Source organism: Moschus berezovskii, chromosome 22, assembly GCF_049115385.1.
Source record: "Moschus berezovskii isolate FMDL1 chromosome 22, NW_MosBer_1.0, whole genome shotgun sequence".
Taxonomy (NCBI): domain Eukaryota; kingdom Metazoa; phylum Chordata; class Mammalia; order Artiodactyla; family Moschidae; genus Moschus; species Moschus berezovskii.
In genome coordinates, this window is record NC_142481.1 from 29,143,095 (window position 1) to 29,169,741 (window position 26,647).

General features: G+C 52.8%; 1 protein-coding gene across 1 annotated transcript in view; it reads right to left on the minus strand.

The window, feature by feature from the left end:
* The window catches only part of CDH5 (cadherin 5), a 41,957-nt gene extending 15,853 nt beyond the window's left edge, over positions 1–26,104 (minus strand). The window contains exons 1-6 of the mRNA XM_055412621.2: positions 25,967–26,104; positions 13,623–13,849; positions 5,472–5,760; positions 3,149–3,265; positions 2,115–2,279; positions 1,121–1,308 (exon numbers count right to left, since the gene is read on the minus strand). Of these exons, the coding sequence (XP_055268596.2) occupies positions 1,121–1,308; positions 2,115–2,279; positions 3,149–3,265; positions 5,472–5,760; positions 13,623–13,826 (963 nt within the window). The 5' untranslated portion in view covers positions 13,827–13,849; positions 25,967–26,104. The remainder of the gene's footprint in view (positions 1–1,120; positions 1,309–2,114; positions 2,280–3,148; positions 3,266–5,471; positions 5,761–13,622; positions 13,850–25,966) is intronic.
* Between the last annotated feature and the right edge of the window lie 543 nt (positions 26,105–26,647).

Sequence of the window (26,647 nt, forward strand, 5' to 3'; positions counted from 1 at the left end):
GTTTTGAGTACTGGGGACACCAAGCAGATCAGCCACACTCTTGCTCTAAAGGGTGCATAGACTAGCGGTTCTTCCCCCAGCTCCTCAAAGCTGTGCCTTTTCTGTGTGCTTTTGCTCAAGTCTTTGCCTGCTTGCCACACTCCTCCTCACCCCATCAAGGAGCCTGTCCGAACGTAACCAGGTGTCCTCATAAGCCTGTTCCTGCTCCTCCTGACACAGGTAGTTTTGCTCCTTGCCTGGGTCCCCTTTGGTGTGTGTGTGTCCTCCCTACTGGCTGAGAGCCTTGGTACCACGGAGGCTGTCCGACTTCCCTGGGTATATCCAGTTCCCAGCACAGGGCTGGATCAGAGGAGGACTCCAGAGAGGTCTGCTGGAGGAGTGGTCTGGCTCAGGTACACGGGTTTGAGTGTCCCCTCTGAGGAGGAGATCCCTGGCCTGGGCCCCCTAGTCCTCGGCATGGCCATTTTGGAGGCAGTTTGTGCCGCTGGCAGACCTCTCCTCTTCTAGATTCAGCTGCTTTGACTGCTCTCTCTGCAGCAGCCACTGCCAATGGGCACCCCATCCCCACGATGCTCACTGTTTCCTTCCACACTGGTGGCTTTTGGCCACAAGCACCTGTAATCTGCCAGGGCTCTCCTGGCCGGTGCCCAGGGCAGATAGAAAGTGCCAGGAAGTGAGCCCCCAGGAGCCCTCAGGCAGCCCAAACTGCTGCAACTCAGAAGCATATTCCACGTAGTCGCCCAGACGTCCCCAGTGGGACCTTATCCCACTCACCCACAGTGATCACCTGCTCACTAAGGAGCCTGTCTTCACTCTCCTCCTTTTTACACCTCACTGCTCCTGGGGCTTCCTGAGATCACCCCCCAAATAAGCTGTGTACACCTAAGTCCTTGCCTCAAGGGCTGGTTCTGGGGTAGCCCAGCCCAAGGGACTGACCCTTCTCTCATGGCTCTACATCCCAGCTCCAGGGTCACAGGATCCACGAGCACATGGCCTGCTCCACACTGGCCCAAACGTGGACCTTTGGTGGCCTCTGACCCGGAAGCAGCCCTGGCTGAGTCCTGAGCATGCCAGGAGCCCCCAACCCCCCATCTGATGCCACTGCTGCAGGCCTGCAAACCTTTATGGGCTTGATGATGCCCTCGTTGTGGGTGGGGTCCGTCTCGATGGTGAAGGTGTCCCTGTACTCGCCCTGCACGAAGCTGTACTTGGTCTTCCGGTTTTGGGGCTCGTCTGGGTCCTCAACAAACAGAGAGCCCAGGGGGCTGCCCACACGGATGTCTTCTGGCACAGAAAATGTGTACCTGGCTGATGCAGAAGGGGTGCCCCAAAGGGCATCGGGTTAACGAGATAAACAAGGTAATTGTCGCATACAGTATCCCAGTGTATTTTGATACAAGAAATGGGCACAATAAAGTAGCAGCAGCAGCAGTAGTAATTCCTCTGGAATGTTGGGTCCCAAGGCACAGAGGTTCCAATCTATCTGTCCTTTCATCCCTTCATCCATCTGACAAGTAGTTGTTAAGCACCCTCTGTATGTCAGGCACTTTGCTAGGGGATCTGTCAACCAAGAGAGAGAAGCCCTGCCTTTGAGGAGCTTTCACCATATACAGTGAGGTCATTTCAGGGTAAACTGGCCTGTCCTTGCAGTGGCTGAGCCTCTGAGTGACATCAGCCTTGGAGGTGCAGGTGATGAGCCATCTATCTGACCTTCCTCCCCAGCCCACCCAGCTCATGTGAAGAGCTCTTGTTGGACCTTTTCCTATTGGGAGACTCAGTCTGTGGGTGGGTCAGGGCCCAGCCCTGGCTCTGGCGCTCTGCTGAACCCTGGCTCCCCGGCTTGTGGGTTTTCCCGAGCTCATGGGAACTGGGTGAAACTAGTCCTGTCTGGTAGTGGGACTCTGGGCACGTGGGACACAACAGGGAGTGTGATCTGCTGCTGGCCCAAGAGGGCTCCCTGGCAGGCCAGGTGTGCAGCCTTCGGAGTGTGTGCAGACATGGGAAGCACCGGGAAGCCATCTCTGATGTAGGCTCACTCTGGGAGAGGTAGATGGACACCAGGCTCCTCCCTGAGAGCACCACCCCTCTACCAGGGCCCAGGGAGAGGGGCTCACTCTGGGTGAAGATGGGGAAGTTGTCGTTGACGTCCTGCAGAGTGATGAACACAGTGGCTGTGCCTGACTCCCCCCGGCGGCCCTGGGCATCTTCTGCTTCCACCACAACCTCGTACTTGTCCTGTGTCTCTCGGTCCAGATGTTTGTTCATGGTGACAATGAGTCCTGCAAAATGTGTCCTGTTAGGAACCACGTCACCTGGGGAACTTTTAAAAAAATATGGATGCCCAGATGCTACCCAGAGAGCCGTGACTTCAGAGCTCCTGGGTGACTTCCCTGTGCAGCCAGGGCCAAGAGCCAGGGGAGATCCACCACCCATTTCCATGCCCTGCACTGATAGGTCAAAGCCACACAAACACTTCTGTCCACTATGGGCTGAGAAAGAGCCTGAGGCCACATCTAGGCTCAGGGTGAGCAAAGTGCTGTGATGGGTTATGCCTCAGTGCAGCATAGGTTGTGTATTTGCCATTGTTCTGAACAGTGACATGCCGCAGGCCTGACCACTTGGACTTCTGTCTTTCTCCAAAGACTCAGTCCTTATGGTTTTTTAGGTCACATGTGATGGCTAATGACAACGAGCCACATGCTCTTTATATGTCATCTAATTCAGACTTCACAGCTCCTGTATGGGGTGCGTGCATATAACCTTCCCCATTTTCACCATGAGGACTCGCCAGTGCTCAGAGGTTGGTTGATTTGCCCAAGGTCTTTAGAAGCGGTGAGCAGCAAAGATGGGGTTGGAAACCAGATCTGTGTGGTTCCATAGCCAGAGTTGCTAACCAGCCTTCTCCTCCGCCTCTTGTGTCACTGCTTGGGTCTGGATTTTTGTCCCCTGGACTTGAGTTCACGTTCTGGGCACCTGTCTGCCTCCTCCTGCCCTCACCAGCCCCCTTGTCTTGACGCATGGTGCCGACCGCCTCCACAGGACAGTGCGAGTCAGTGGTTGGTGACACCCGTCCGACTGGGCGTCCCTCTGTGCCTGCACCTCTACCCTCTCCAAGCCAGTGCTGCCCAGGGGGGTTAGTCACACGGACCAGGACCACGGATGTCGAAATTTTCTTTTCCCTTCGTGAGCTGGTACACGACAGAAGCGTGGTCTGCCACCGTGGGGTCATCTGCATCCACTGCTGTCACCTGGATGACCGAGGTCCCTGCCGGGAGAGAATCCAGGGTTGCTGCCTTGTGACTACCAGCCCCTCGCCCCATTCCCAGCCTGGGGCTCAGGCGGTTCCCTGAACACCCTCCCCCAGGTCCTGTTTTCTGAGGAGCCTGCCTGGCACTGAAGTGCTGGCAGTGGTGGAGGCCCAGCCCAGTCAAACATGAAGGGTGAAGAGAACAGGTGGTTTTCATTTATGAGGGAAATGAGGGAAGGGGTGAGTGTCTGGGGTCATGGGGAGAAACAGAGGAAGAGCTGCTTTTTTTTTTTTTTTGCTCCTGGAAGCATGAGAACAAGAGAATAGGAAGGGTCCCAAAAGACTGGGTGTCATATCTCTTTCCCTCAAACTCCAGGCTCTCCAGGCTTAACAGGAAGGTCTGGTCTTGAGCCCTTATCAGAGAGCCTGGACTAAGGGGTGGGGATGGGAGCTCTTTTCTTGCATCCCCTGGAGGCTGGGAGTAGAATTGAGGAAGAAATAGTCTCCTCTGGGGGCCTAGGGTCTAGGCTGGTGACATACCTGGGGATGAAGTGTGTCCCTTTCCACCACCGCGCCCCCCGACTCCTGCACCTAGTCACCCTAAAGGTGACTCCTTATCTTGGTGGCAGAGTTGGCTTCCTTCATGTGTGAAGTCTGTGGTCTCGGCATGCCAGCCCTGAGAGTCAGAGCAGTGGGTGGGATTGGCTTCAAAGAGTAACAAAGTGTGTGTGTGTGTATGTGCAGTGTGTGTGTGATGTGTGTGTGTGGGGTGGGGTGTGTTGTGTGTGTGTGTGTGTGTGTTGTGTGTGTGATGTGTGTGTGGGGTGTGGTGTGTGTGTATGTGTGTGTGGGGTGTGTGGTGTGGGGTGTGTGTGGTGTGTGTGTGTGTGTGTTGGGTGGGGTGTGGGGTGTGGGGTGTGTGTGTGTGTGGTGTGTGTGGTGTGTGGGGTGGGGTATGTGTGGTGTGTGATGTGTGTGTGTGGTGTGTGTATGTGGGGTGTGGTGTGTGTGTGGTGTGTGTGTGGGGTGGAGTGTGGTGTGTGTGTGTGTGTGGGGTGTGTGGTATGTGTGTGGGGTGTGGTGTGTGTGTGGGGTGCGTGTGGTGTGTGTGTGTGTGTGGGGTGTGTGGTATGTGTGTGGGGTGTGGTGTGTGTGTGGGGTGTGGTGTGTGTGTGGGGTGGGGTGTGGGGGGTGGGGGGTGTGTGTGGGGTGCATGTGGGGTGTGTGTGTGGTGTGTGTGTGTGTGTGTGGGGGGTGTGGTGTGTGTGTGGTGTGTGTGTGGTGTGTGTGTGGTGTGTGTGGGGTGCGTGTGGTGTGTGTGTGTGGTGTGTGTGTGTGTGTGGGGTGTGTGGTATGTGTGTGGGGTGTGGTGTGTGTGTGGGGTGGGGTGTGTGTGTGGTGTGTGTGGGGTGCGTGTGGTGTGTGTGTGGTGTGTGTGTGTGTGGTGTGTGTGTGTGGGGTGTGGTGTGTGTGTGGGGGGGGTGGGGTGTGTGTGTGGGGTGTGTGGTATGTGTGTGGGGTGTGGTGTGTGTGTGGTGTGTGTGTGTGGTGTGTGGTGTATGTGTGTGTGTGTGTGGGGTGTGGTGTGTGTGTGTGGTGTGTGTGTGTGTGTGGTGTGTGTGGTGTGGTGTGTGTGTGTGGGGGGTGTGTGTGTGTGGGGTGTGTGTGTGTGGGGTGTGGTGTGTGTGGGGTGTGTGGTATGTGTGTGGGGTGTGGGGTGTGTGTGGTATGTGTGTGGGGTGTGTGTGGTGTGTGTGTGGGGTGTGGTGTGTGTGGGGGGTGGGGTGTGTGTGTGGTGTGTGTGTGGTGTGTGTGGGGTGCGTGTGGTGTGTGTGTGTGTGGGGTGTGTGGTATGTGTGTGTGGTGTGTGTGGGGTGCGTGTGGTGTGTGTGTGGTGTGTGTGTGTGTGGTGTGTGTGTGTGTGGTGTGTGGTGTGTGTGTGGGGTGTGAATATGGTGTGGTGTGTGGTGTATGTGTGTGTGGTGTATGTGTGTGTGTGTGTGTGGGGGGGTGTGTGTGTGTGACGATCAGGGCTCTGTCTGGGGCCAGGTCAGAGTTTAGGGACCAGAGCTCCTTTCCAGTCGTAGCCAGTGGCGCTACGTGCGTGCGCATCGCTGCCTGGGCTCACTGACTCCTGCTCCAGGCAGTGGAGCTGCTGACGGGAGAGGCGCCTCTGGGTCGGGGTGTGTGAGGGGAGAGGGAGAGGGACAGACCAGGCGCATACCTATCCCCGACATCTCGGGCACGGAGGCATTGAACACCCGGTGGGTGAACACGGGCCAGTTGTCGTTGACGTCGTGGACTTTGATGGTGAAGCTGGAAGGAGACTCCAGGTTCTTCCTGGTGTCCTTGTCCACCACGAGGGCAGTAAGGTGGTACTCGGAGATCTTCTCCCTGTCCAGCCTCTCCAAGGCGTACACGTCCCCTGTGTTCTCGTCGACCCGGAAGACCTTGCCGGCAGACTCTCCCCTGAGCTGGTACTTGGTGTTCTTGCGGTTCACACTCGATTTAATCTACAGGAGCAGAGGCGCCATGAGCTGGAGACGGCGGTGCTGTGTGTGTGTGCCCGCGTGAGTGTACGGGATTGTTGAAAAATCAATTATATAAGCTTACAATTAAATGAATTGTATTAAAAATGAAGGTAATGACCTCAAAATTTATTGCTTCCTAATAATTTTACTACATTTCACTATGTTCTTGAGTTTTTATGTGGATCCTGTCTAATCATGGACCAGCTGGCCTATAGGAAAGTAGGTAAGCTGGGAGCCTTATTAGGATTACTCCTGGAGTCTGACAAACAGACAGTAAAGAAAAGAAATCTTACTGGTAGTAAAGGCAACTGACTTAGTGCCAGTTGCTTTTGTCAAATATGAGAAACATTTGACTGCTCTGGATATTTTTTAGTTTGATCCATCTCTCAGTTAAAATTCACTGAGACTGCCCCGATCAATACATTCATTTGTCCAGATCTAATGCTAAGGCTGAAACTGCAATACTTTGGCCACCTCATGAGATGAGTTGACTCACTGGAAAAGACTCTGATGCTGGGAAAGGTTGGGGGTGGGAGGAGAAGGGGATGACAGAGAATGAGATGGCTGATGGCATCACCAACTCTATGGACATGAGTTTGAGTGAACTCCGGGAGTTGGTGGTGGACAGGGAGGCCTGGGGTGCTGTGATTCATGGGGTCGCGGAGAGTCGGACACGACTGAGCAACTGAACTGAACTGTCTAATCGTGGAAATACTGACTAATGGTGTGTTGATGCACATCTCTTTCCAACTCTGCCTTCAAGTTGGTAGCTTGAAACAGGTAGGGGGAAAGTATTTACACCAAGGAAATTGGCAAATGCTGTAAACAGGGCCTTTTCCCTTCAAAAGCCAGTTGTCAACTGTTTATCAGCACATCACTGGGCCCCAGCCATTTAGTTTTGGAATGATACATAAAATATTCTCTTCTTGGAAAAAAAGAAATGTTCTCCTCTTGGATATTTTCAATATTTAGCCCTGCAGAAAAGAACTCCAGCAAGCTTTGTTTAACTCAGGATTTCCCATACTCGTGAGACCACTGAATCCTTTTCCTTTGTAACACGTGTTGTTAGTGTCCTTAGGAATAAGATTTGGCAAATAATGTGTGTAAAGGAATTTGCTCAGGCTGTCATAAATGCTAGTTGTTACTCATGCTAGAGCCATATGTTAAAGGATATTAGAAGGTTAGAATTGCTGAACGTTTCATTTATAGAATCTTAGAAACAGAAATTCTTAGGAGCATAAATAAATGATATTTCATACATGTCGAATGCTTCTCTAATGGATGGTTAGGATGTTCAAAAAACAAAGTTCAATTCAATAAAAGAAAAAAAAATCATCAAATCCCTACAAAGTGCCAGCCTGGAAGCGTAGAGATAGTGCAGACTGTGTCCTTGCTCTCAGAGCCTGATTTGAAGCTGCAGAGGCTAAGCTTTTGAGGATGGGCAGCATTTAAGGGTCAGTTGGAATGAGAGCCTTGAGTGAAGGGGTCACATCAGAAAGGCTGGCAGAAGACTGGAGAGAGAGAGTGGTCTCAGGTCAGAAAAGGTGGCATGAAGATGGGCATGGTCAAGTCCCATGAGGTCTGGAAAGCATCCTTAGGCTTAGCAATGATGCGGTCATCAGAGCCCTTGGGGAGATCAGCATTAGGGTGGTGGACTGAGAAGCTGGATGACAAGGCTTTTAGAAAAGAGTCTCAGAGGTGAGGAAGGGGGAACTGGGAATGAGGCTCTTCCCCTTTGCGGGGTGGAGAGATGGAGAAGTGGGGCTGTAGCTAGAGGTGGTGAAGCATCTTAGAGCACAGTGTGCAGGGGGCAGGTGGTTCGTGGGGAGGCTGCAAAACCCAGCAGCCAGGACGTGTGATGAATGGATGGGCTGGAGGCAAAAAGTGGTGTACTTGCTCTACCTGTGACCTGGGCAGGAGACGGGATCAAGGAGGAGGGACAGTGTGGGGGCCTGTGAGTTACTCAAGGTTAGGATAGGATGGTCGTTCCAAACCTGGCTGCGTGGGTGCATTAGGACCCAGGTAGGGGAAGGTAGCAGGGGGCGCATGAGTCTGCTTGGATATGTTATTGGAATTCTAAGATTGTGGCAATGGAAAAAATGTTGGCTGCCATATTAGCAAAGAAGGCATGTTGCAGCCTCCAAGCCATTGCATTATAGCTCCCCTGCCCCGCCTCCCTGCAGAGGGTGCACCCGAGGAGACTCAGGATGAGAAAGCCCCGGATACTGACCCCAGAGAGCTGAGCTGTGCATCAAAGGGATGATTTTAGTGAACCCTGACCTTGGCATCTTCTCATACACAGAAAAGGGCTAAGTGCTTTGAGATGTCTGTTTTTCTTTAATTAACAGTAATCTTTTGAAGTTCTGACTACCTGATCTTTGTTGTAAAAGCTCCTGTGTATCCTGGCTCCCCACCTTGCCTCTTTGCAGATGTCCCTTAGAGGGACGTGAGAGTCCTAAATCCCAGGCTTGAAGTCCTCAGGATGTCCACCAAATAAAACAGGACTCTCAACTTTTAGATTGTGCTTTTTTTTTTTTTTCAGTTGACAGTTGTATCTGACTCAAACAACTTTGGTAAGATTTCTCAATATTATCACATCAATAGCATTAAAAAAGATATCCTGTGAAGGTAAGTTTCTGTTTTCCTTCCCTCCAACTTTTCTTAGGTAGCCTTTAGATATTAGAACAGTTCTAGATTTATAGAAAAACTGAGATGATAGTACAGAGGTTTCCCATACATCCTGCTCCCAGTTTCCCTGTCGTTAACATCTTACATTAGTATGGTACATTTGTTGTAATTTATGGACCAGTATTTATATATTGTTATTAACTGAAGTCTGTAGTATGTGCAGATTTCCTTAGCTTTTACCTAGTGTGCTTTTTCTGTTCTACGATCCCACCTAGGATACCACATTACATCTGTTAATGGTTGTTATGTTTCTTTAAATTCCTCTGGGCTGGGATAATTCTCAGACTGTCCTTGTTTTCTTCTTCTTTTTTTTTTTTTAATTGAAGCATAGTTAATTTACAATGTTGTGTTAGTTTCAAGTGTACAGCACAGTGATTCAGTTATACATGCATACATATTCTTTTTCAGATTATTTCAGATTATTTTCAAGCCATTGTAGGTTTTTTACAAGATGCTGAGTATGGTTCTCTGATGCTATACGGTAGGTGTTTGTTGTTTTCCTGTTTTATATATACTGGTGTGTAGATATTAATCCCAAACTCCTAAGTAATCTCCCCCACACCTACCCCACTTTCCTCTTTGGTAACAAAAGCTTTTTTTCTCTATGATACTCTCCTTGTTTTTGATGACCTTAAGAGTTCTGAGGACTGCTGCTCGGGTGTTTTGTCAGATGCCCCCCTACTGGAGTCTGTTTTGCTCATGATTAAACAGACTGAGGTTATAGGTTTTGGGGGCCCCTCCCCTTTTAAAAATTATCCCTATATTTGGAAGTAACATCTCAATGCCGAAAGCTATGCTGACCCATATTTGTGGATTCAGAAGGCCGCTCAGGTCTCATTCCCATTGTCCAGCAAACAGCTCTGTAAACAAAGGCTCCGTGGCTCTGATCTTGATAAACAGGGACTTCCTTCTCTCAGATGACATCTTTGGAGTGAGGAGGTGAGCCATGGAGCCCTGCCCTTGGCTTTTCCAGGCAGCCTTGCTGCTTCCCAGAGTGGGGATTACATGGGGCTCCCTCCCCGCCCCCTGCCCCATGCCAGGTGCCAAGTGCATGCTGGTGGCAGGTGACTAGCAGGCCTGACGCTCTTCCTGCTGGGCAAAGAATCGAAGGCGAGCTGTTCAGAGTCTGTCAGGGCTGCTCGTAGCCCCGCTTTCTGCTGACTGTCCCTGACTCAGCTCAGCGGTATTCCTTGGGGGCAGCCATTCTCTTTGGAAGCTGATTCATGGCCCAGTCATCCCACTGGGGAGGAGTAGGTGGTCTGACGACATTTTCCTCTAGTGTGGGGAGTCAGGAGCCCTGTGCTTTCCTGGGGCTCTTCTGGTTTCCCTTTGTGACCCTGGGGCAAGCTTCTTCCCTCTGAAGGCAGCCTGAAAGATCTGAATTTCCCAGCCAAATTTCTTTGTGTCCAGAGGAGGCCTGGGCCCAGGGAGCTGGCCTTGGGCAGAGCTGCGAGTGGAGATTCCCCAGCTGGCCCCCACTGCCACCTTCTGTGGCATTTCTGGTACCAGGGCCAGACTGAACCCTCCGCCATTTAAGGATCCTTTCTGGCCTGTTTCTCTATAATCACAGGGAGCCCCCATCTGCCATATGTGGGGCTCTATGTCCAACACATGCTGCCCTTCTAGACCAGGGTGGGCAAACTGTTCCTGTGAAGGGCCAGACAGTAAAAATTTTTGACTCTGTGGGTCATATGGTCTTTGGACAGTTACTCAAATCTGCCATTGTAGGGTGAAGGCAACCACAACTTCACTTTCAAAACCATGTGGTGGGGCAGTTCTCTCAGCCCGTCTGTGTAAGTGTTTGTTTAATCGACATACAGCTGATTACCGTGTTGTGTTAGTTTCTAGTGTACAGCAGAGTGATATATATACGAACATACACACAATATATATACACAGACACACACTTTCTCGAATTCTTTTCCTTTATAGGTTATTACCAACTACGCAATATAGTTCCTTGTGCTATACAGTAGGACTTTGTTGTTTGTCTGTTTTATATATGATAGCTTGTATCTGCTCACCCTAAACTCCTAATTTATTCCTCCCCTCTTTCCCCTTTGGTAATTGTAAGTTTGTTTTCTATGTAAGTCTGTTTTTTTTTTGTAATTAAGTTCATTTATATCATGTGTTTAGATTTAACATATAAGTGATATCATATGATATTTGTCTTTCTCTGTCTGACTTCACTTAGTATGCTAACCTCTAGGTCTATCCATGTTGCTGCAAATGGCAGTGTTATTCTTTTTATGGCATATATATATTTACACACACACACCCCTATATATGCATATCTCCACATCTTTATCCATCCGTTGATGGACGGTTAGGTTGCTTCCATGTCTTGGCTATTGTAAACAGTGCTGCTGTGAACTTTGGGTTGGATATATCTTTTTGAAATAGAGTTGTCGTATTTTCTGGATATATGCCCCAAACTGGGATTGTTGGCTCATACAGTAACTCTGTTTTGAGCTTTTCAAGGAATCTCCATGCACTTCTCCATACTGGTTGTACCATTTTACATTCCCAGCAACAGTGTAAGAAGGTTCCCTTTGCCCCACACCATCTCCAGCATTTATTGTGTGCAGACTTTTTGCTGATGACTATTCTGACTGGTGTGAAGTGGCACCTCATTATAGTTTTGATTTGTATTTCTCTAATAATTAGCACAAACTGGAATCAAGATTGCTGGGAGAAATATCAATAACGTCAGATATGCAGATGACACCACCCTTATGGCAGAAAGTGAAGAGGAACTAAAAAACCTCTTGATGAAGGTGAAAGAGGAGAGTGAAAAGGTTGGCTTGAAGCTCAACATTCAGAAAACTAAGATCATGGCATCTAGTCCCATCACTTCATGGGAAATAGATGGGGAAACAGTGGAAACAGTGTCAGACTTTATTTTTTTGGGCTCCAAAATCACTGCAGATGCTGATTGCAGCCATGAAATTAAAAGACGCTCACTCCTTGGAAGGAAAGTTATGACCAACCTAGACAGGAAATGGCAACCCACTCCAGTGTTCTTGCCTGGAGAATCCCAGGGATGGGGGAGCCTGGTGGGCTTCCGTCTATGGGGTCACACAGAGTCAGACACGACTGAAGTGACTTAGCAGCAGCAGCAGCAGACAGCATATTAAAAAGCAGAGACATTACTTTGCCAACAAAGGTCCGTCTAGTCAAGACTGTGGTTTTTCCTGTGGTCATGTATGGATGTGAGAGTTGGACTGTGAAGAAAGCTGATTGCTGAAGAATTAATGCTTTTGAACTGTGGTGCTGGAGAAGACTCCTGAGAGTCCCTTGGACTGCAAGAATATCCAATCAGTCCATTCTAAAGGAGATCAATCCTGGGTGTTCATTGGAAGGACTGATGCTAAAGCTGAAACTGCAATACTTTGGCCACCTCATGCGACGAGTTGCCTCACTGGAAAAGACTCTGATGCTGGGAGGGATTGGGGGTGGGAAGAGACAGGGACGACAGAGAATGAGATGGCTGGATGGCATCAGCGACTTGATGGACATGAGTTTCAGTGAACTCCGGGAGTTGGTGATGGATAGGGAGGCCTGGTATGCTGTGATTCATGGGGTCACGGAGAGTCGGACACGACTGAGCGACTGAACTGAACTGAATAATTAGCAATGTAGAGAATCTTTTCATGTGCCTGTTGGCTATCTGTATGTCTTCTTTGGAGAAGTGTCTACTTAGGTCGTCTGTCTATTTTTTGATTGACTTTTTTTTTTTTAATATTGCGCTATATGAGCTTTTTATGTATTTGGGAAATTAAGCCCCTGTCTGTCACATCTTTTGCAGATATTTTCTCCCAGTCTATATGTTGTCCTTTTGTTTGTTTATGGTTTCCTTTGCTGCGCAAAAGCTTGTAAGTTTGATTAGGTCCCTTTTGTTTATTTTTGCTTTTATTTCTTTTGCCTTCGGAGACTGACCTAAGAAAACATTGCTGTGATTTATGTCAGAGAATGTTCTGCCTATGTTCTCTTCTCGGAGTTTTACGGTGTCATGTCTTATATTTAAGTCTGTAATAAATCATTTTGAGTGTGGTGTGAGGGGGTGTCCTGACGTCACTGGTTGACATGTGGCCAACCCCTGCTTTAGATCACAAGCTGCTTGAGGGTGAGGACCACATCTGTCTTTGCCCCCCATTGTCTTCCAGAGCCCAGTCTGTGCTTGGGACCAGCCCTCCTCTCACCAGGGCACTGGTTTCCCTTTAGCTGACCCTGCTTAGCTTCCAGGAAACTGACACGGTGAGATTTTAACGTACTTGAATGGAGTATTTCCCCTCAGTGAAAACTCTTGGAATGCCTAACCCACCTCCCTGTTGCCACATGTGAAATTCCACCACTAGAGCCTTTCCTTTCAATAGAGTGGTTTTGACATTAGCAGTCCTTTGACACAGGAAAATCATTCATTAGTCACTCAGTGTAGCTCCAGACCCTGGGAAGGTGACTGAGGGTGGGCATGTTTGCAAAGGGATGAAGTGAGGGTTAGAGTCACAGACACTGCGCTGGAGGGCAGGCTTGGTTCCGGCACCTTGTTATGGCTGTCTTAGAATCTGGTTGAGTGGGTAGTCTGAGAGAAAGGGGTTTTTGAGGAAGTTCAAAGGCCTTGACTAGAGATGGCAAACTGTGGCCTGGATGATGAGCTTTGTCGCCAGCACAATTTTGTAGACGTCTGCTCAGGTCCTGAAGACCTCAGACGGGCAGATTTAAAGCAGCCTTGACTGGTCCCACCCTAAGCCCTGAACCCTCAGACTATCCTGGCCTCCTTAACTGTGCATGGGGTGGTCCTTCTGCCAGTGATATTCAGGCCACAGACCAAAGTCTGGGAGAAAAATGAACCCTGTGCTCACCATTACTTCCACCGCCACCATCACCTCCGCGGTCATCGTCATCGCCCCCACCACCTTCCCCTTCCCAATCACCACCGCCTCCACTTTCTCCTTGTCTCCTTTCTCCTAGTCACCGCCACCTCCACAACCTCCACCACCTCCACCATCTCTCCTGCTGTGACCCCCACCCTCACAGCCATCATCTCTAACCCTACAGCCACCACCCCCCGACCCCATCAGAGTCTTTCCCATCACCACCAACGCTGTGGGCCGCCTGCCGCCGAGGCCTCTCTTGCTCCAGGGCCTGAGGCTTACCTTGCCCACGTAATGGGGCAGCGAGTCATTTCTCTCTTCGTCGATGTGCATCTGATTCCAGATCCAGTCTCTCTTCTGGCGCCGGTGAGCAGACAGCGAGCCGGGGGTGTCCGGTTGGCCAGGGTTGACGACCGCTGCAGCTGCTGCCAGCAGGCCCAGGTAGTAGGTGCCCCCTGCGGCCAGCAGCATCACGAGTGCCTGCATCTTCCCAGGAGGGAGGACTGGGTCTGAGGGAAGAGGGGATACATCATCAGGTCATGTGGGGCTCGAGCATCTCCCGGGGAGCACTGACCTATTTAACCCTTTGTCCTCCACTCTCTGCTCAGACCAGCGGAACCAGAGCCTATTCCTGCCCCCCCACAGAGTTCCCAGTCCAAGAGGGGAGGAAGGACGTGGAAACAACTCCTTCTTAAAGGTCGCATGTGCTGGCGGGGAACCAAGCGTGGGTGACGGGGAGCCCAAAGGAGAGCTGTAGGAGAGATTTTCTGGAGGAGAGGGTGATGCTGGCATGAGTGAGAGCTCCCGGAGCCTTGTACAGGGGATGCCCAGCTTATCCTCGTTTTACGTGTGGGAAACCTGAGCCACAGACCTGTGACGTTTACGCTGGAGGAAATGGTGGTACTGAGACTAGAGCCCAGTTGTCTGACCTCAGCAGCTGACATTTATCAATAAATGTCATAAAAAATAAAAATGTCACCAGAGTGATAAAGATCAACTTGATATGTGTTGTCTCACTTAATCCTCCCAATAACCCTGGAGGTGGATGTATATAGCCCTCACTTAATAGATGAGCTGAGGAAAAGAGAGGTTTAGTAACATTTTCCAGCTCACCCAGACTCTAAGCTGCAGAGTCAAACTCAAACTGAATTGGCTTGGCCCCAAAGTTCCTGCTTTTTCTTTCTGCCCTCTCTTGTCCTAGCACCTGCTATGGGGTGGGATTTAAAGGCTTGTCTGAGCAAATATTACCCCCGGCCAGCACAAGAACCCCTGTGGCAGCGCTGCTTTGATGCTGTCTGCAGAAGGCTCTTAAGAAAGCCAGATGTCTTAACCCAGAGGATCAGGCCCTCACCAGATCCCGAGCTCACAGTTGGTGATCAGCTTAGGAGCTGTCACGAGAGCAGGGGTGGGGTGGGGTGGGAGTGTTGAGAGGCTGGGCTCACAGGACCAGCTTCATAGTGTGTAGAGTCCAGAACACAGTGGAAACACGGGGTCCTTTTTACAAAAATTATGAAGAATTTAAGGACAGAGACAGAAGAACATGAAACCTAGCGCGAGCTCCTTTTAAGCACACGATCCCATTGAAGGCAACCCTTGGGATGTGGGATTACCCTGGATGGGGAATCTGGGGTCACACAGAGAGAGGGCCTGGCTGCACCTTGAGTTCCAGAAGGAAGGGGGGTTTTCTCACTGCCCCACGGTGGGTGTCACTGTGCCCTCTCAGCCCTGACCCCTCAGCCTATACCCATGCTGGGCCCTGTGTCACTGACCTTAGGCTCCTGGGAAGGTTCAGAGGAAGAAGGGTGCTGCGTGGGAGAACCAGAGCTCCCATCTGGAGAGAGGGAGGGACCCACTGGGTGCTGGGTGGGAGGCTGCCACCCTGGCCGTCCCCTGCCCTGGCTGGAGGGAGGGGCTGGATTCTGCACAGCACAGGAAGTTTCTAAACTCTAGTAACATTTTCTCTGAGACGGTGGCGCCAGGCTGTCCTCAGTGAGGGCCAAGGGTGTCTGGAGACTGGCTCCTGGGCCTGCTGATCTTAGCACCCAGCATCCCTGTGGTCCCTGCTGCCGGCCTGGGAGGAAGCGGGCTTGCAGGGTTAGGGTGGGACAGTGCCTGGAGAGCAAGTGCCGTGTGCCTGGGAAGACTTTTGGGTCCATTTCCTCAGTCCTAAATGAGGCGGTTGAACCGAAAGAGACCCGATGTCCTTTGAGGTAGGCTGTGAAAAGGGCAGCTGCTCCGGGCAGGAGGAAGGCAGTGAACAAAGGCATGAGGAGCTAAGAGTCCTGCCAGGAAGCTGTCCTAACCCAGAGGCAGTGCAGCTGTGACCCCTGGCCAGCCTCACGGGGTTCAGGCCCGGTAGGTCATTTCCTTCTTTGCCTGGAAATGACCTGTATGTCTTGCTGCTTTCTGCATCCTTCAAGTGAGAAGTGACTCAAGAATGAAAAAGTAGGAAAGGGTGGGGGAAGGGATAGTTAGGGAGTTTGGGATTGACGTATATACACTGCTATGTTTAAAATGGATTACTGGGCTTTCCTGGTGGCTCAGTGGTAAAGAATCAGCCTGCCAAGGCAGGAGACACTGGTTCAATCCCTGATCTTGGAGGATCCTACATGCCGTGGAGCAACTAAGCCCATGTGCCACAACTATTGAGCCTGCACTATAGAGCCCAGGAACCAGAACTACTGAAGCCCTGCACCCTAGAGCCCGAGTTTAGCAACAGGGGAAGCCACCACAATGAGAAGCCTGTGCACTGCAACTGGAGAAAAGCCTGGGCAGCAACAGAGACCCAGCACAGCCTAAATAAAAAAATAAAATAAAAAATAAATACGATGGATTACCAACACGGACCTACTGTATAGCACAGGGGACTCTGTTCAATGTTATGTGGCAGCCTGCATGGGAGGGGAGTTTGGGGGAAAATGAATACATGTGTGTGTATGGCTGAGTCGCTCTGCTGTCCACTTGAAACTGTCACAACATTGTTAACCAGCCATACTCCAATATAAAATAAAAAGTTTTTTTAAAAAATAAACAAGTGAAACAAACAGAAGTGAAACTGAGAAAGGGGAAGAAAGAATTCTCAGGTCCCTGGGCAGGACTAAGTCCTGAGGCCAAGCCCTGGGCGAACGTGAATGGAGCCTCTGCTGTGTGCTCGGCGTTAGTTGCATCAGTGAGCAGGACAGACAGGACGTGTCCTTGGGGAGTGCACATTGTCGTGGGAACCCCAGAAAAATAAGGACATGAGGGAAAGCATCAGCTGCGGATCAGAGGCCCTCAGGGAATTATACTGGGGGGCACAGCAGAGGGTGAGGGGGCAGCTGGTTGAGACTCCCCAGGCCAGGGAAGGCCTCTCAAAAGAGAAGACTACGGGCCAACATCGGAGTGTCAGCCCTTGGAATACCAGGGGAAGGGAGGGAATCCCTGGCAGAAGGACCAGCAAGTGCAAAGGCCCCGAGGTAGAAAAAAATGGTTCATTTGTTTGAAGAAACAAAAGAGAAGGCCCTTGGGTCAGATAGAAATGAGCAATTTGTGGGGACTCCAGAAGAGGTGACCAGGTCAGGGTGGTAGGCTGAATGGTGGCTCCTCAAAGATGTCCATGTCCCCCCTCCCCAGTCGCCTTCCATGGCAGAGGACTTGGAGCAGATAGGGTCAAGTTAAGGATCTTGAGATAGGGAGGTTATGCTGGATTATGTGGATAGACCCAGTACAATCACAGTGTCCTTAAGAAGATGAAGGCAGGAAGATCAGAACGAGAAAAAAGGAGATGTGATGAGGGAAACAGAGAGAGATACGGGGCCCCAGGCCAAGGAGTGCAGAATCGAGGCCGGCTCCCTGGTCTTTGGCCTGAGCAGTTGCAGGGCAGGGCTTTTGCTGAGATTTGGAAGATGGGTGGGTGGTGGTGCCACAAGGTCTGTGTGGGCTGTGTCAGGTTGGAGTTGCTATGAGACGTCTCTGTGGCTATGGCCGGGAGCTGCCAGAGACCTGATCTGGAGTGGGAGAGAAATCGGGGCTGGAGCAGCTACAGACAGTCGTGTCTTGTGGCTGGTGCTCAGACTGGGAGGCTGGAATGTGAAGGAGACCAGGGAGGAGAAGTGGCCCAGGACAGCCCCACAGGTGTTCCCTCTTATCTCTGTCTGGTGAGCTTGTCATCCGGAATTGAGCCCAAACAGACTTCTCTGGGGAACCATCTCCGGTATCCACCCTGCACCTCCTGCATCCGTGGGTATCTTCCACTACATCATCACCTGGGGTTGGTCCCAGGGCTGGGGACCAGTTCCCACTGCTGGGCTCAAATCACAGCTTCCTTCCCTTCCTGGAGAAGAGCTTTCCACCTGCCCTGTGTCCATCCTCCCTGCTCCCCAAGGCCCAGTCACGCGTGGCACATGGCCCTCTCTCCTGTGGGGTGATGCGGAGCAGGGTGATGGTTGGGACTGCAGGCTCTATGGTTCAGAGAACGTCAGTTTCGCCGCTTTGTCACCGTGTGACCATGCACATGACACTTCACCTTTCTGAGCCTCAGTCTCATTATCTGTACAATGGGAACACTAGTGTCTGCCTCTCAGGGTTGTTTTCAGCCTGAATTAAAAAAAATCCATGGCCAAAACAGTAGGTAAGAATGAAGCTAAGCATACATGAATCCTTGCTGACACTCTGTTCTGCTCCACTGAGTAGTCAGCTTACCACCCTCATTCCTTATTACTCAGCCACTTGGCTGGGGGCTTTGCAGGTTCCCACCCTGCTGGATCCACTGCCCCTGCCCCTCCCCTGACCTCTGCTCTGTGGCAAGGGGACTGACCCTGGGCCTTCTGGCTTGAGCTTCAGATATTTGGCCAGTAGGGTCTGCAGCGGGCGTCTTGAGGACAGGGGGAGAGAAGTCAGGAGCTTCTTCCCCACTGCTCTCTGCTCTGGTTCCTGTTTCCTCCTGTGGCTGCATCTCTCCATCCTGCTGGCCTCTGTTACTCCCGTCAGGCCCTCACTGGGTTCTGGAAACACCCTCCCCTCTTCTTAGTCCCCCTGGTCCTGGGATGGCCTGCTTCTTGTCTCTACAGGCCTCAGCATCCCATTTGTTCCCATGATTAAGCTCACAGCTCTATGTTTCCTTCATAAAATCTCTTCTTTGGAATGCCATGGGTAACTGATGTTTCCAGCTGGGACTCCATCTGATACAGTGAAGAGGATGCAGCTTTCTCTTTGTTGCGGCCTCTTGGATAGCATAGTGGTCCTGGGGCTGACAGCAGGCAACAGCCAAACAAACAAATAACCACACTGGCCTTCAGTACAGCAGAGGCTGCTAGTCACAGGCTATGGCCACGTGGCTCACGGGAGACATCATCCTCTCGGTGGCTTTGGCTGACCCCCAACCCTGGAATGTTCTCTGAAGGTGCAGAAAAGCCCCTTGGATCCTATGTGTGTCTAGAAGAGGAATCTCTCTCTGCTGTGAGCCCTGGAGAGAAATCCCTTGGCACCCAGGACTGGTGCTTGCTCCTGTAGAGTCACTTCATGTCATTAGGGTGTCCCTTGCTGGGCTCTGCATGCTCAGCTCTCTGAGCAGTGAGTGAGGGGCCAGGACTCTGGAGGTGGGGCCTTTGGGAGAGGAGGACCTCGTGCCCCAGCCCCATCTCTCTCCCCTGCTGGACCCTGGTGTGCTTGCCCAGGTCTGCCCTCTTTGCCGGGGCATCATTTCTGAATGCCTCCTCAGTGGCATACTGAAACTTTGTCTTACTTAAACCTTGCAAATTGTGAGATAGTTGTCAGTAATCCTGTTTTGCAGATGAGGCTCAGAGAGGTAGAAGGAGTCTTCCTGCGTCACACAGCAGCAAGCGGTGGAGCCAAGATTTGAACTTAGGCTGCCTTTCACCCAAGTAGTGTTTTTCCCTCATGGCACTGTCTCTACCATGTAATAATCATCATCATCATAGTGGTAATAATAATAAGAAGCTGCTCTCCATGCTGGCTTTCATAGATTCTATCCCATGGTCTTCACACTATCCCCAGCTTGTAGGAATTATCACCCCCACTTCACAGAGGAAGAAAGTGAGGCTCAGATTACAACTTGTAAGTCGTACATCTGGAGCCCTCATGCAGATCTGCCTTTTTTTCTAAATCCTGGGCTTCTCTGAAAAGCCCCCTGTATTTCTGTCTTTTGCCTCTTTGGTTAGAAATTTACCTAAGGGGAACGGTTTGTCAAGAAATCATTCCTCCTCATCCTACAGTTGGAGAGGAAGTCAGCCGGCAGGATTTGTTGGACCCACAGCTGGAAACGGAATTGCCCTGGGCTGTACCTCTGGAGGTGCGGTCAGCGCACGGCGGGGGTCAGGCTTATTTTAGCCCTTTCCTTTCCTGAAAGCAGAAGGCATGTCTCTTGGTGTTTCTCACAAGTTTTCAGAGAGATCAAGCTGCTGCTGGCTGGGTGTGGGTACCACAGAAATGCAGAGGGACTGAGGGGTTTGGAAGTGATGTCTGTGCTGAGAAATGCCCACCAAGCAGCCCAGGAGCTTGCCTGACGACAGCCTTGGGGATGGGGGATTTGCTCGGATACTCAGAGGTGCCTGGCGGGCACCCAGGGGCCAGGTTCCGGCCTCTGTCCCTGTTAATCCAGGATCTGTGATGATGCTCCATCCCTGGCTGTGACAGAGGCTTTAGGGGCAGCTTCCAATGGACTGATGGGCAAAGGCAGGTCCCCTGTGCCCTCGGTCAGTCTGGGAAGGTCCAGGGTGTCCCCTTGGAGTGGGTATATGGAGCCCAGGAGAAAGGGTAGGGGAAACCTGGAGCATGTAGGGGCTGGCTGGGCTTGGGCATGCTCGGATGGGAGGTCACGGCCTTGGAGAATTCCCGGGTCTGGGTCTGTGTTCACAGTTTGTGGGATCACTGAGCTCAGAACCGGATGCCTAGGCCTGAGGACAGAGGTGTGGCTCTGAAGGCTGAGCTGAGATGGTGGAGGTGGGGCTCTGGGGGTGGCTGTGTGCCTCTGCTCCTCTGCAATTCCCTGTCTGGGCCTCGAGGGTGCTTGGCGAGCCTCCAAGAGTAGCCCCAGCCTGGAGGACGGTGACGCCCCTCAGGCTCAGTCACAGTCTCCAGCCTTTGCCCTTGATGTTCTCTTGCCTCTGCCTGGATTTGGGTCACATGTCACCACCTCTCTGAAGCCCTCTTTAGAGCCCCGGGGTTATACAGTCATGCAGCAAACGTTTGTCAAGCATCTGCTACATGCCAGGCACTGACCTACACGTGGCCAGCAAACACAGGCCACACCGTGTGGAGACACTGTCCATTTGATAAACACAGTTTCAGGTTGTGGTGTGTAGGGTGATGGAGGAGAGGAAGCTGCGAGAGGCCGGGGCTGGGGCCCCTGATTCCTCAGAGGGTCTCAGCCTGTTAGTGACCCTGCCTCTCTCTGACCCGCTGTGGGACAGCAGGCACAACTCCTTTTGGTCCCTTTGTCTTTGTGGCCTCTATCTGTCACTAGGGTTTGGCCTTGAAGGGGCTGTGAGGTCTGCTCAGCTCTTTGCTCTTTACAAGGGGGGGTATAGGAGGAGATGGGGCAGGCAGAGGCTGTGCTTTATGTAGCTGAATGGACCCTAGGAAGCCTGGACCACCTGGGAGCTGCTCAGCAGACAGCCTGGCAAAGGCCTGGGCTAGTTCTGCCCTGACCTGTTCAAGCTTTAGGTTTCAGAGGTTGGGTCTGGGTTTAGGGGGTTATTGAGCAGACCACAGGGCCCCTGGGTGTGGGCTAGAGAAAGACTCCAGGTCAGGAATAACACACATGACATCCTCAGGCCACACGGACACAGACACGTGCTGCCTATGCAAGCACACACCTGTGTCCCCTGAAGAGTCTTCTCTCTGCGGAGCTGGCCCCTCTCCTGTTCTCACACCTGCTATGAGCTGGGACAAGACCTGGCGGCAGAGCCCAGCCCCAGGCAAAGCCTCGGAGGGTTCACTGGACACTCCACCCCAGCCCAGCCTCCTGAAGGCTCTGGACTCCTTCCCAGGGACCCTGGGTCAAGGGTGAGGGGCTGGGAGGTGGGAGGAGAGGCCCAGAGCCTGCAGGAGGCGTGCCTGCAGGGTGGGGCGCTGGAGCCCCTGCTCCCTGTGTGGCCCTGGACCACCCTCGCCACCGCCCTCTCACCACCTCAAGCCTCAGTCTAGGGCAGAGTTTGGAGCCAGTGATCCCCAAACTCATTCAGGGATTCCCAAATTGTCTTCTTGAGCCCCAGTGTTTACGGCTGGGCCTTGGCGGTCACCGACACTGGGAGAAGGGTGAGGCCCTGGGAGCCACAGGGATAGCAAGTGTTGGGGGTGGGGCTGGGCAGCTGTGAGCTGGCCCCTTGGGGCTTTATCCTGAACTGGGGCTCTGTTCGGCCCCATGACCTGCTCCTGAGGGTCCCAGTCCTGATCCCCTCCCCTTGGGATTCTGCCAACAGCCCGCATGTCTTGACTCCCCTCAGAGCTCCTCCCTGGCTCCCCACCCCCACAGGCAGAGGCCCTGCTCCTGAGCATCGCTGTGCACCCTCTGGCTCTCCTCTCCTTCCCCGCCCTGCCCCTCCCAGCCAGGAGGAGAACTGGGTGTTTCTGCAGTACACAGTGCTCTTCCTCTGTTTAACAGGCTTTTTGCCCAGGCTGTTCCCTCTGCCCGGAATGCCTTTCCTTGCTGTGGCCCCGGGGTGAATGCTCTGCTTCTCTTCAAGCCCTAGTCCGTATCCTCTACGACACCTTCTGACGGACTCCTGAGTGTCTCTGACCAGGCAGGTCCTGGGCCAGTGATCCCCGTATCCAGCTGTGTGAACTCGAGGCCCAGAGGACCTTGAGGAGCCAGTGTCCCCGCCACTGACTGTGAGCCCGCCTTGGTCTCCTGCTCTGATCTTGTCACTCCTTCCCTCCTCACTCACAGAATTTCAAACAAATCTGCACATCTGCAGATACCACCTTGGGTGCTCAGAGCAGGCACAATAGTTGAAACAACTCAGAGAAGCTCCTCCCTGTCCCCAAATAGCATCTCTCATAGCCCATCGCTTTGTCAGACACACAACCCTTTGAGGACAATCAGATTATCCTTCTTATGTTCACTGATGAACATACACCCATGTGCAGGGCAGCTCTGAAGGCCGGACTGACAAAACAGAAGTCCTGAGTTGACACTCAGCCTTTTTCATACTCATGGCAGACGTCACTGATAAATCACAATGTTCGTTCCTACTGAATTCGAACTCAGCTCCTGAATCCTCAGTACAATCTTTGAACTGCTGCTGCTGCTGCTGCTAAGTCGCTTCAGTCGTGTCCGACTGTGCGACCCCATAGATGGGAGCCCACCAGGCTCCCTCATCCCTGGGATTCTCCAGGCAAGAACACAGGAGTGGGTTGCCATTTCCTTCTGCAATAAATGAAAGTGAAAGTGAAGTTGCTCAGTCGTGTCCGACCCCTAGCGACCCCATGGACTGCAGCCTACTAGGCTCCTCTGTCCATGGGATTTTCCAGGCAAGAGTACTGGAGCAGGGTGCCATTGCCTTCTCTGAATCTTTGAGCTAGAGACTACCAATTCATCACAACTTGTTTGTGATTTGAAACAAATGTATGCCAGGGTCTCTGGGTTACCCCAATATATCCTAAAGGGGCAGCTTCAAGGAGTGAAAACCCACCCTTGGGATAGCCTTTTCCAGCCTCTGGGATTTCTGACTTTGCCTGGGGCTCTGAGGCAGTCAGTGGGGGCAACAAGTATTACCCACTTGCCTCTTCACTCATGGGCTCTGTAGCCTTAGGTCCATTCCTTGCCTTCTCTGAACTCTAACTTCCTCATCTCTAATGGAGAGGTGATGAGATCGTGGGTGCCGAGCTCAGCACACAGGAGGTGCTTAGTAAGTGTGTGGTGTCCCAACTCTCACCTTATCCACTCAGCCTGGCCTGGCAGCTGTGGGTGTGACCTCATTTCCTGGTTCTGCCCTGGGCTCATCTCCTGCTCCTTTCTGTTTGCCTGTGCAAGGAAATCTCATTCACCGCCTTCCTGGCCCAGCTCCATGGGCCCTACTGTCCCCTCCTCCCAGTGTCTGCACCTGCCAGAATCCGACCTTTATGCTGTGGCGCACGGTCTAGTGGTCCTCATGTGAGTTTAGGGACCATGCAGTCCATTCGCTGCCCTAGAGAAACGAGAAGACTGAAGCTCAGAGAGCACACCCGAGACCTTCCAGCACCTTCTGGGGCTCCTGCTCTTCCTCCAGGAACTCTGTGATTTCTGCACCCAACATCAGCTTGGAGCTGCATTAGGACGGGCTTGCCAGTATCTCTCAGCAAGAAGCCGGTTACTCAGGGCAGCTGTTGTCTCCTAGAACATTCCTCCTCCAGGATCGCTGGGTTCCTGGTTCAGTCTGGTGCCTGATTCTGTGGTTTGAACTGTCCACTTCAATCCCCACGCCCGGCTTCTCCCCCTCCAGGCTTCCCTATGGAGTGTGGCAGGGCAGTGGGGTCAGAAGGGGCTGGCCTTGTTCATATCCTGCTTTCACTTCATAGTAATCGTGTGACCTTGGACTGGCTGCTCAGTTTCTCTCAGCCTCTGTGGTTCTGTCTTTCAACTGGGAATTCTTTTCGTAGCTTCACAGATGCCAAGAAGGTGCAGAGAGGTGATGGACGTAGCAGGGATGGATCCCATGGGCAAGGGGGCTCAGAGGTTTTTTTCCCCGAGCTAGTGGCCATTGTGTCCATTGTGTATCCTCGGGGTGGCAGCAGAGCTGTGAGTCATCCGGCTTTGGGAGAAGAAAAGCATGGCCCCTCCGGCTTCCTGCCCCCATGTCCGGCCCTTGTTCAGCAGCACAATCGCTCAGGTCCAGACTGTGGGGCGGGCAGCTTAACCCCTGCCAGGCCAGTGGGTGCCTCGCCTACCCCCTCACCATGGTAAGCCAGAATTAGCGGGGCTGCCTGGGGGCACAGCAGCTCATGGTCCCCTTGATCTCCTGCTGCCCTCCAGGCTGGGGCTCACACGTGGCTGGACTGAGGTCAGTCGGGAGGGTCCCACTGCTCCCCACTGCCTGAAGATGAACCAGGGCTTTCAGTCCTGGTACTTAGCCCTGGACCTCAGCATCATTTGCCCTCCCACCACTCCCTGCTCTTACAACCTTCTGGCCACATTGGCTTCTCCAGGTCCATCAAGCTGCCCAGGCTCCCTGCCTCCCCTGGAATGCCCCTCATCTCCTGTTAGGATCCTATCTGTCCCCCACCCATGGCAGAAACATCCACGGGTTGGGGGGTGGGGACCAGACACAGTGCTTGGCGCAGAGTCGCTGCCCAGAGTGCCCGTTGGAAGACGAGCTGACGCATCCCTCACCTGCTGGGGACTGACCAACCCCAGGGGTCATAACCTTCATGACATTCCAGCCACGGTCAGTTCCAGGTGGCAGGTAAATTCAGCTGTGATTTCTCAAAGCTCCTTTCCTACGATCCATTCCCAGTGCCAGTGTATACATCACCTCCCTTGACTCATGAAAAGACCCTTTCTTCGGGTTTACAGATGAGGAGGCTGGCATGTGAGAAGCTGTGTGGTTCTGGGAAGAACCTGGGCTTTGGGGCACGGGATCTCACTTCACATCTCAGTTGCCTTGACTGAGAAATGGAGAAGGGCTGTGTCTAACTCATCAGCTTGCTGGTGTGATATACAGTAACGGGCTCCAGTGCCTCAGAGCCTTCTGTGGCCCTCATCACCAGCTCTCACAATGGATTCTCACGAAAGAACCACCGTCTCCATTGTTCTGACACGCAAACTGAGTTTGGGAGACGCTGAGTAACTTAACGAAAATCACAGAAGCGGATGGTCGAGCTGGGACTTGTACACAGGAAGACGGTCTCCAGGCCAGGCTCTCACCCTAGACTGCCTGCCTTCAAGTCTTTTGGGAGAACTTCTCTAAAATATGAGGGCTTCCAGGTCTCTTGGAAACCGATCTATGGGTACCTGGGTGTTTGGGGGAGAATCCACAGCTCCCGCGGTCTGGGGAGGGAGGAGAGAGGATTCCACAGGCAGGGCCTCGAGTACCCAGAGCCAAGCCTCAGTGTGCCTGTACTGAAAATGGGGGCAGGGGCTGGCAGGGAGGGGGCCGAGGGGCTGAGCTCCCCTTTCAGGGCTCCTCACCCACTCCCCGGAGAAGACAATGGCAACCCGCTCCAGTACTCTTGCCTGGAGAATCCCAGGGACAGAGGAGCCTGTTGGGCTGCTGTCTATGGGGTCACACAGAGTCGGACACGACTGACGCAACTTAGCAGCAGCAGCAGCACCCACTCCCAGCATAGAGCCTTCGGGAGAGGGGATGATGTCAGCCTGGATAAGTCCTCTCTCATGGGAGTAGGGGCACTGCCTGGGTTCCAGTCTGCCACCCCTGGTGTGCTGGGAGACTCAGGTGGAATCCTGTCCTCTGAGCATCGGAGCTCGGCATCCACGGATGCCTGTGGGCCCTCGAGTCTGGGAGTCTACCCGTGGGAGAGCCAAGCTTCCCCCTCCCCGAGAACATCCGTTTGTACCCACCGCACCACCACCCGACACCCCTTCCCCACCCTGCTCTGACCAGGAGACACAGGCCACCTCAGGAGCGGCTCTTCCTGGGGGAGTCGATGATGACCATCCTACAGAGGGGAGGCCGAGGCCCCTCACTCACCGTGTCTGTGGGCTCAGAGCGTGTCTGTTCCGTCTGGCTGTCTGGTTGGGGCTAAACGTGCCGTGGAGTGCTGAGGAGCTCGGCCGACAGCCTCTGGAGGGGAGCCCCACCCAGCGGCGAGGGAGGCCTGGCCGCCGCCCCTGCAGGTTTTCCAACTGGCCCCAGCCCATGTCCCCCCGCCACCTCCCCCCACCAGGATGGCTTCCTGTTATTGTTCGTTTGTGAGGGCCGAGCCGGCTGCAGGGAGGCAGGCCCCGCAATGGGTCTGCCCAGACGGGCTGCCCCCATGGAGGCCTAGTCTCAGATTTGGCCTCGGATATGTAACTCGGACCCCAACCCTAGGCCTCAGCTCTGGGGCTTTGAGCCCAGCACCTGCCAAGGGCCTTCATTCATGCTCCTTGTAACCCCAAGGGCAGGTGCCATCACCCACCTTTTATAGCTCAGGACACAGACTCAGCAAGTTTAAGGTGCTTGTCTACTAAGCTGGGGCATAAGCAGAGCCAGAAGTCCAGCCTGGGTCACCCCAAGTCCAGAGCCAGATTTTCCCAGGTGACCCCATGACATGCTGGGGGAAGGCCGACTGCAAAGGTGTGGGGAGGCCTGGGGGGAGCCTCAGAGGTGGGGGCAGTGGGTGGTGGGAGAAAGGAAACAGACCGCAACCCTTGGCTGTGTGCACTGGGT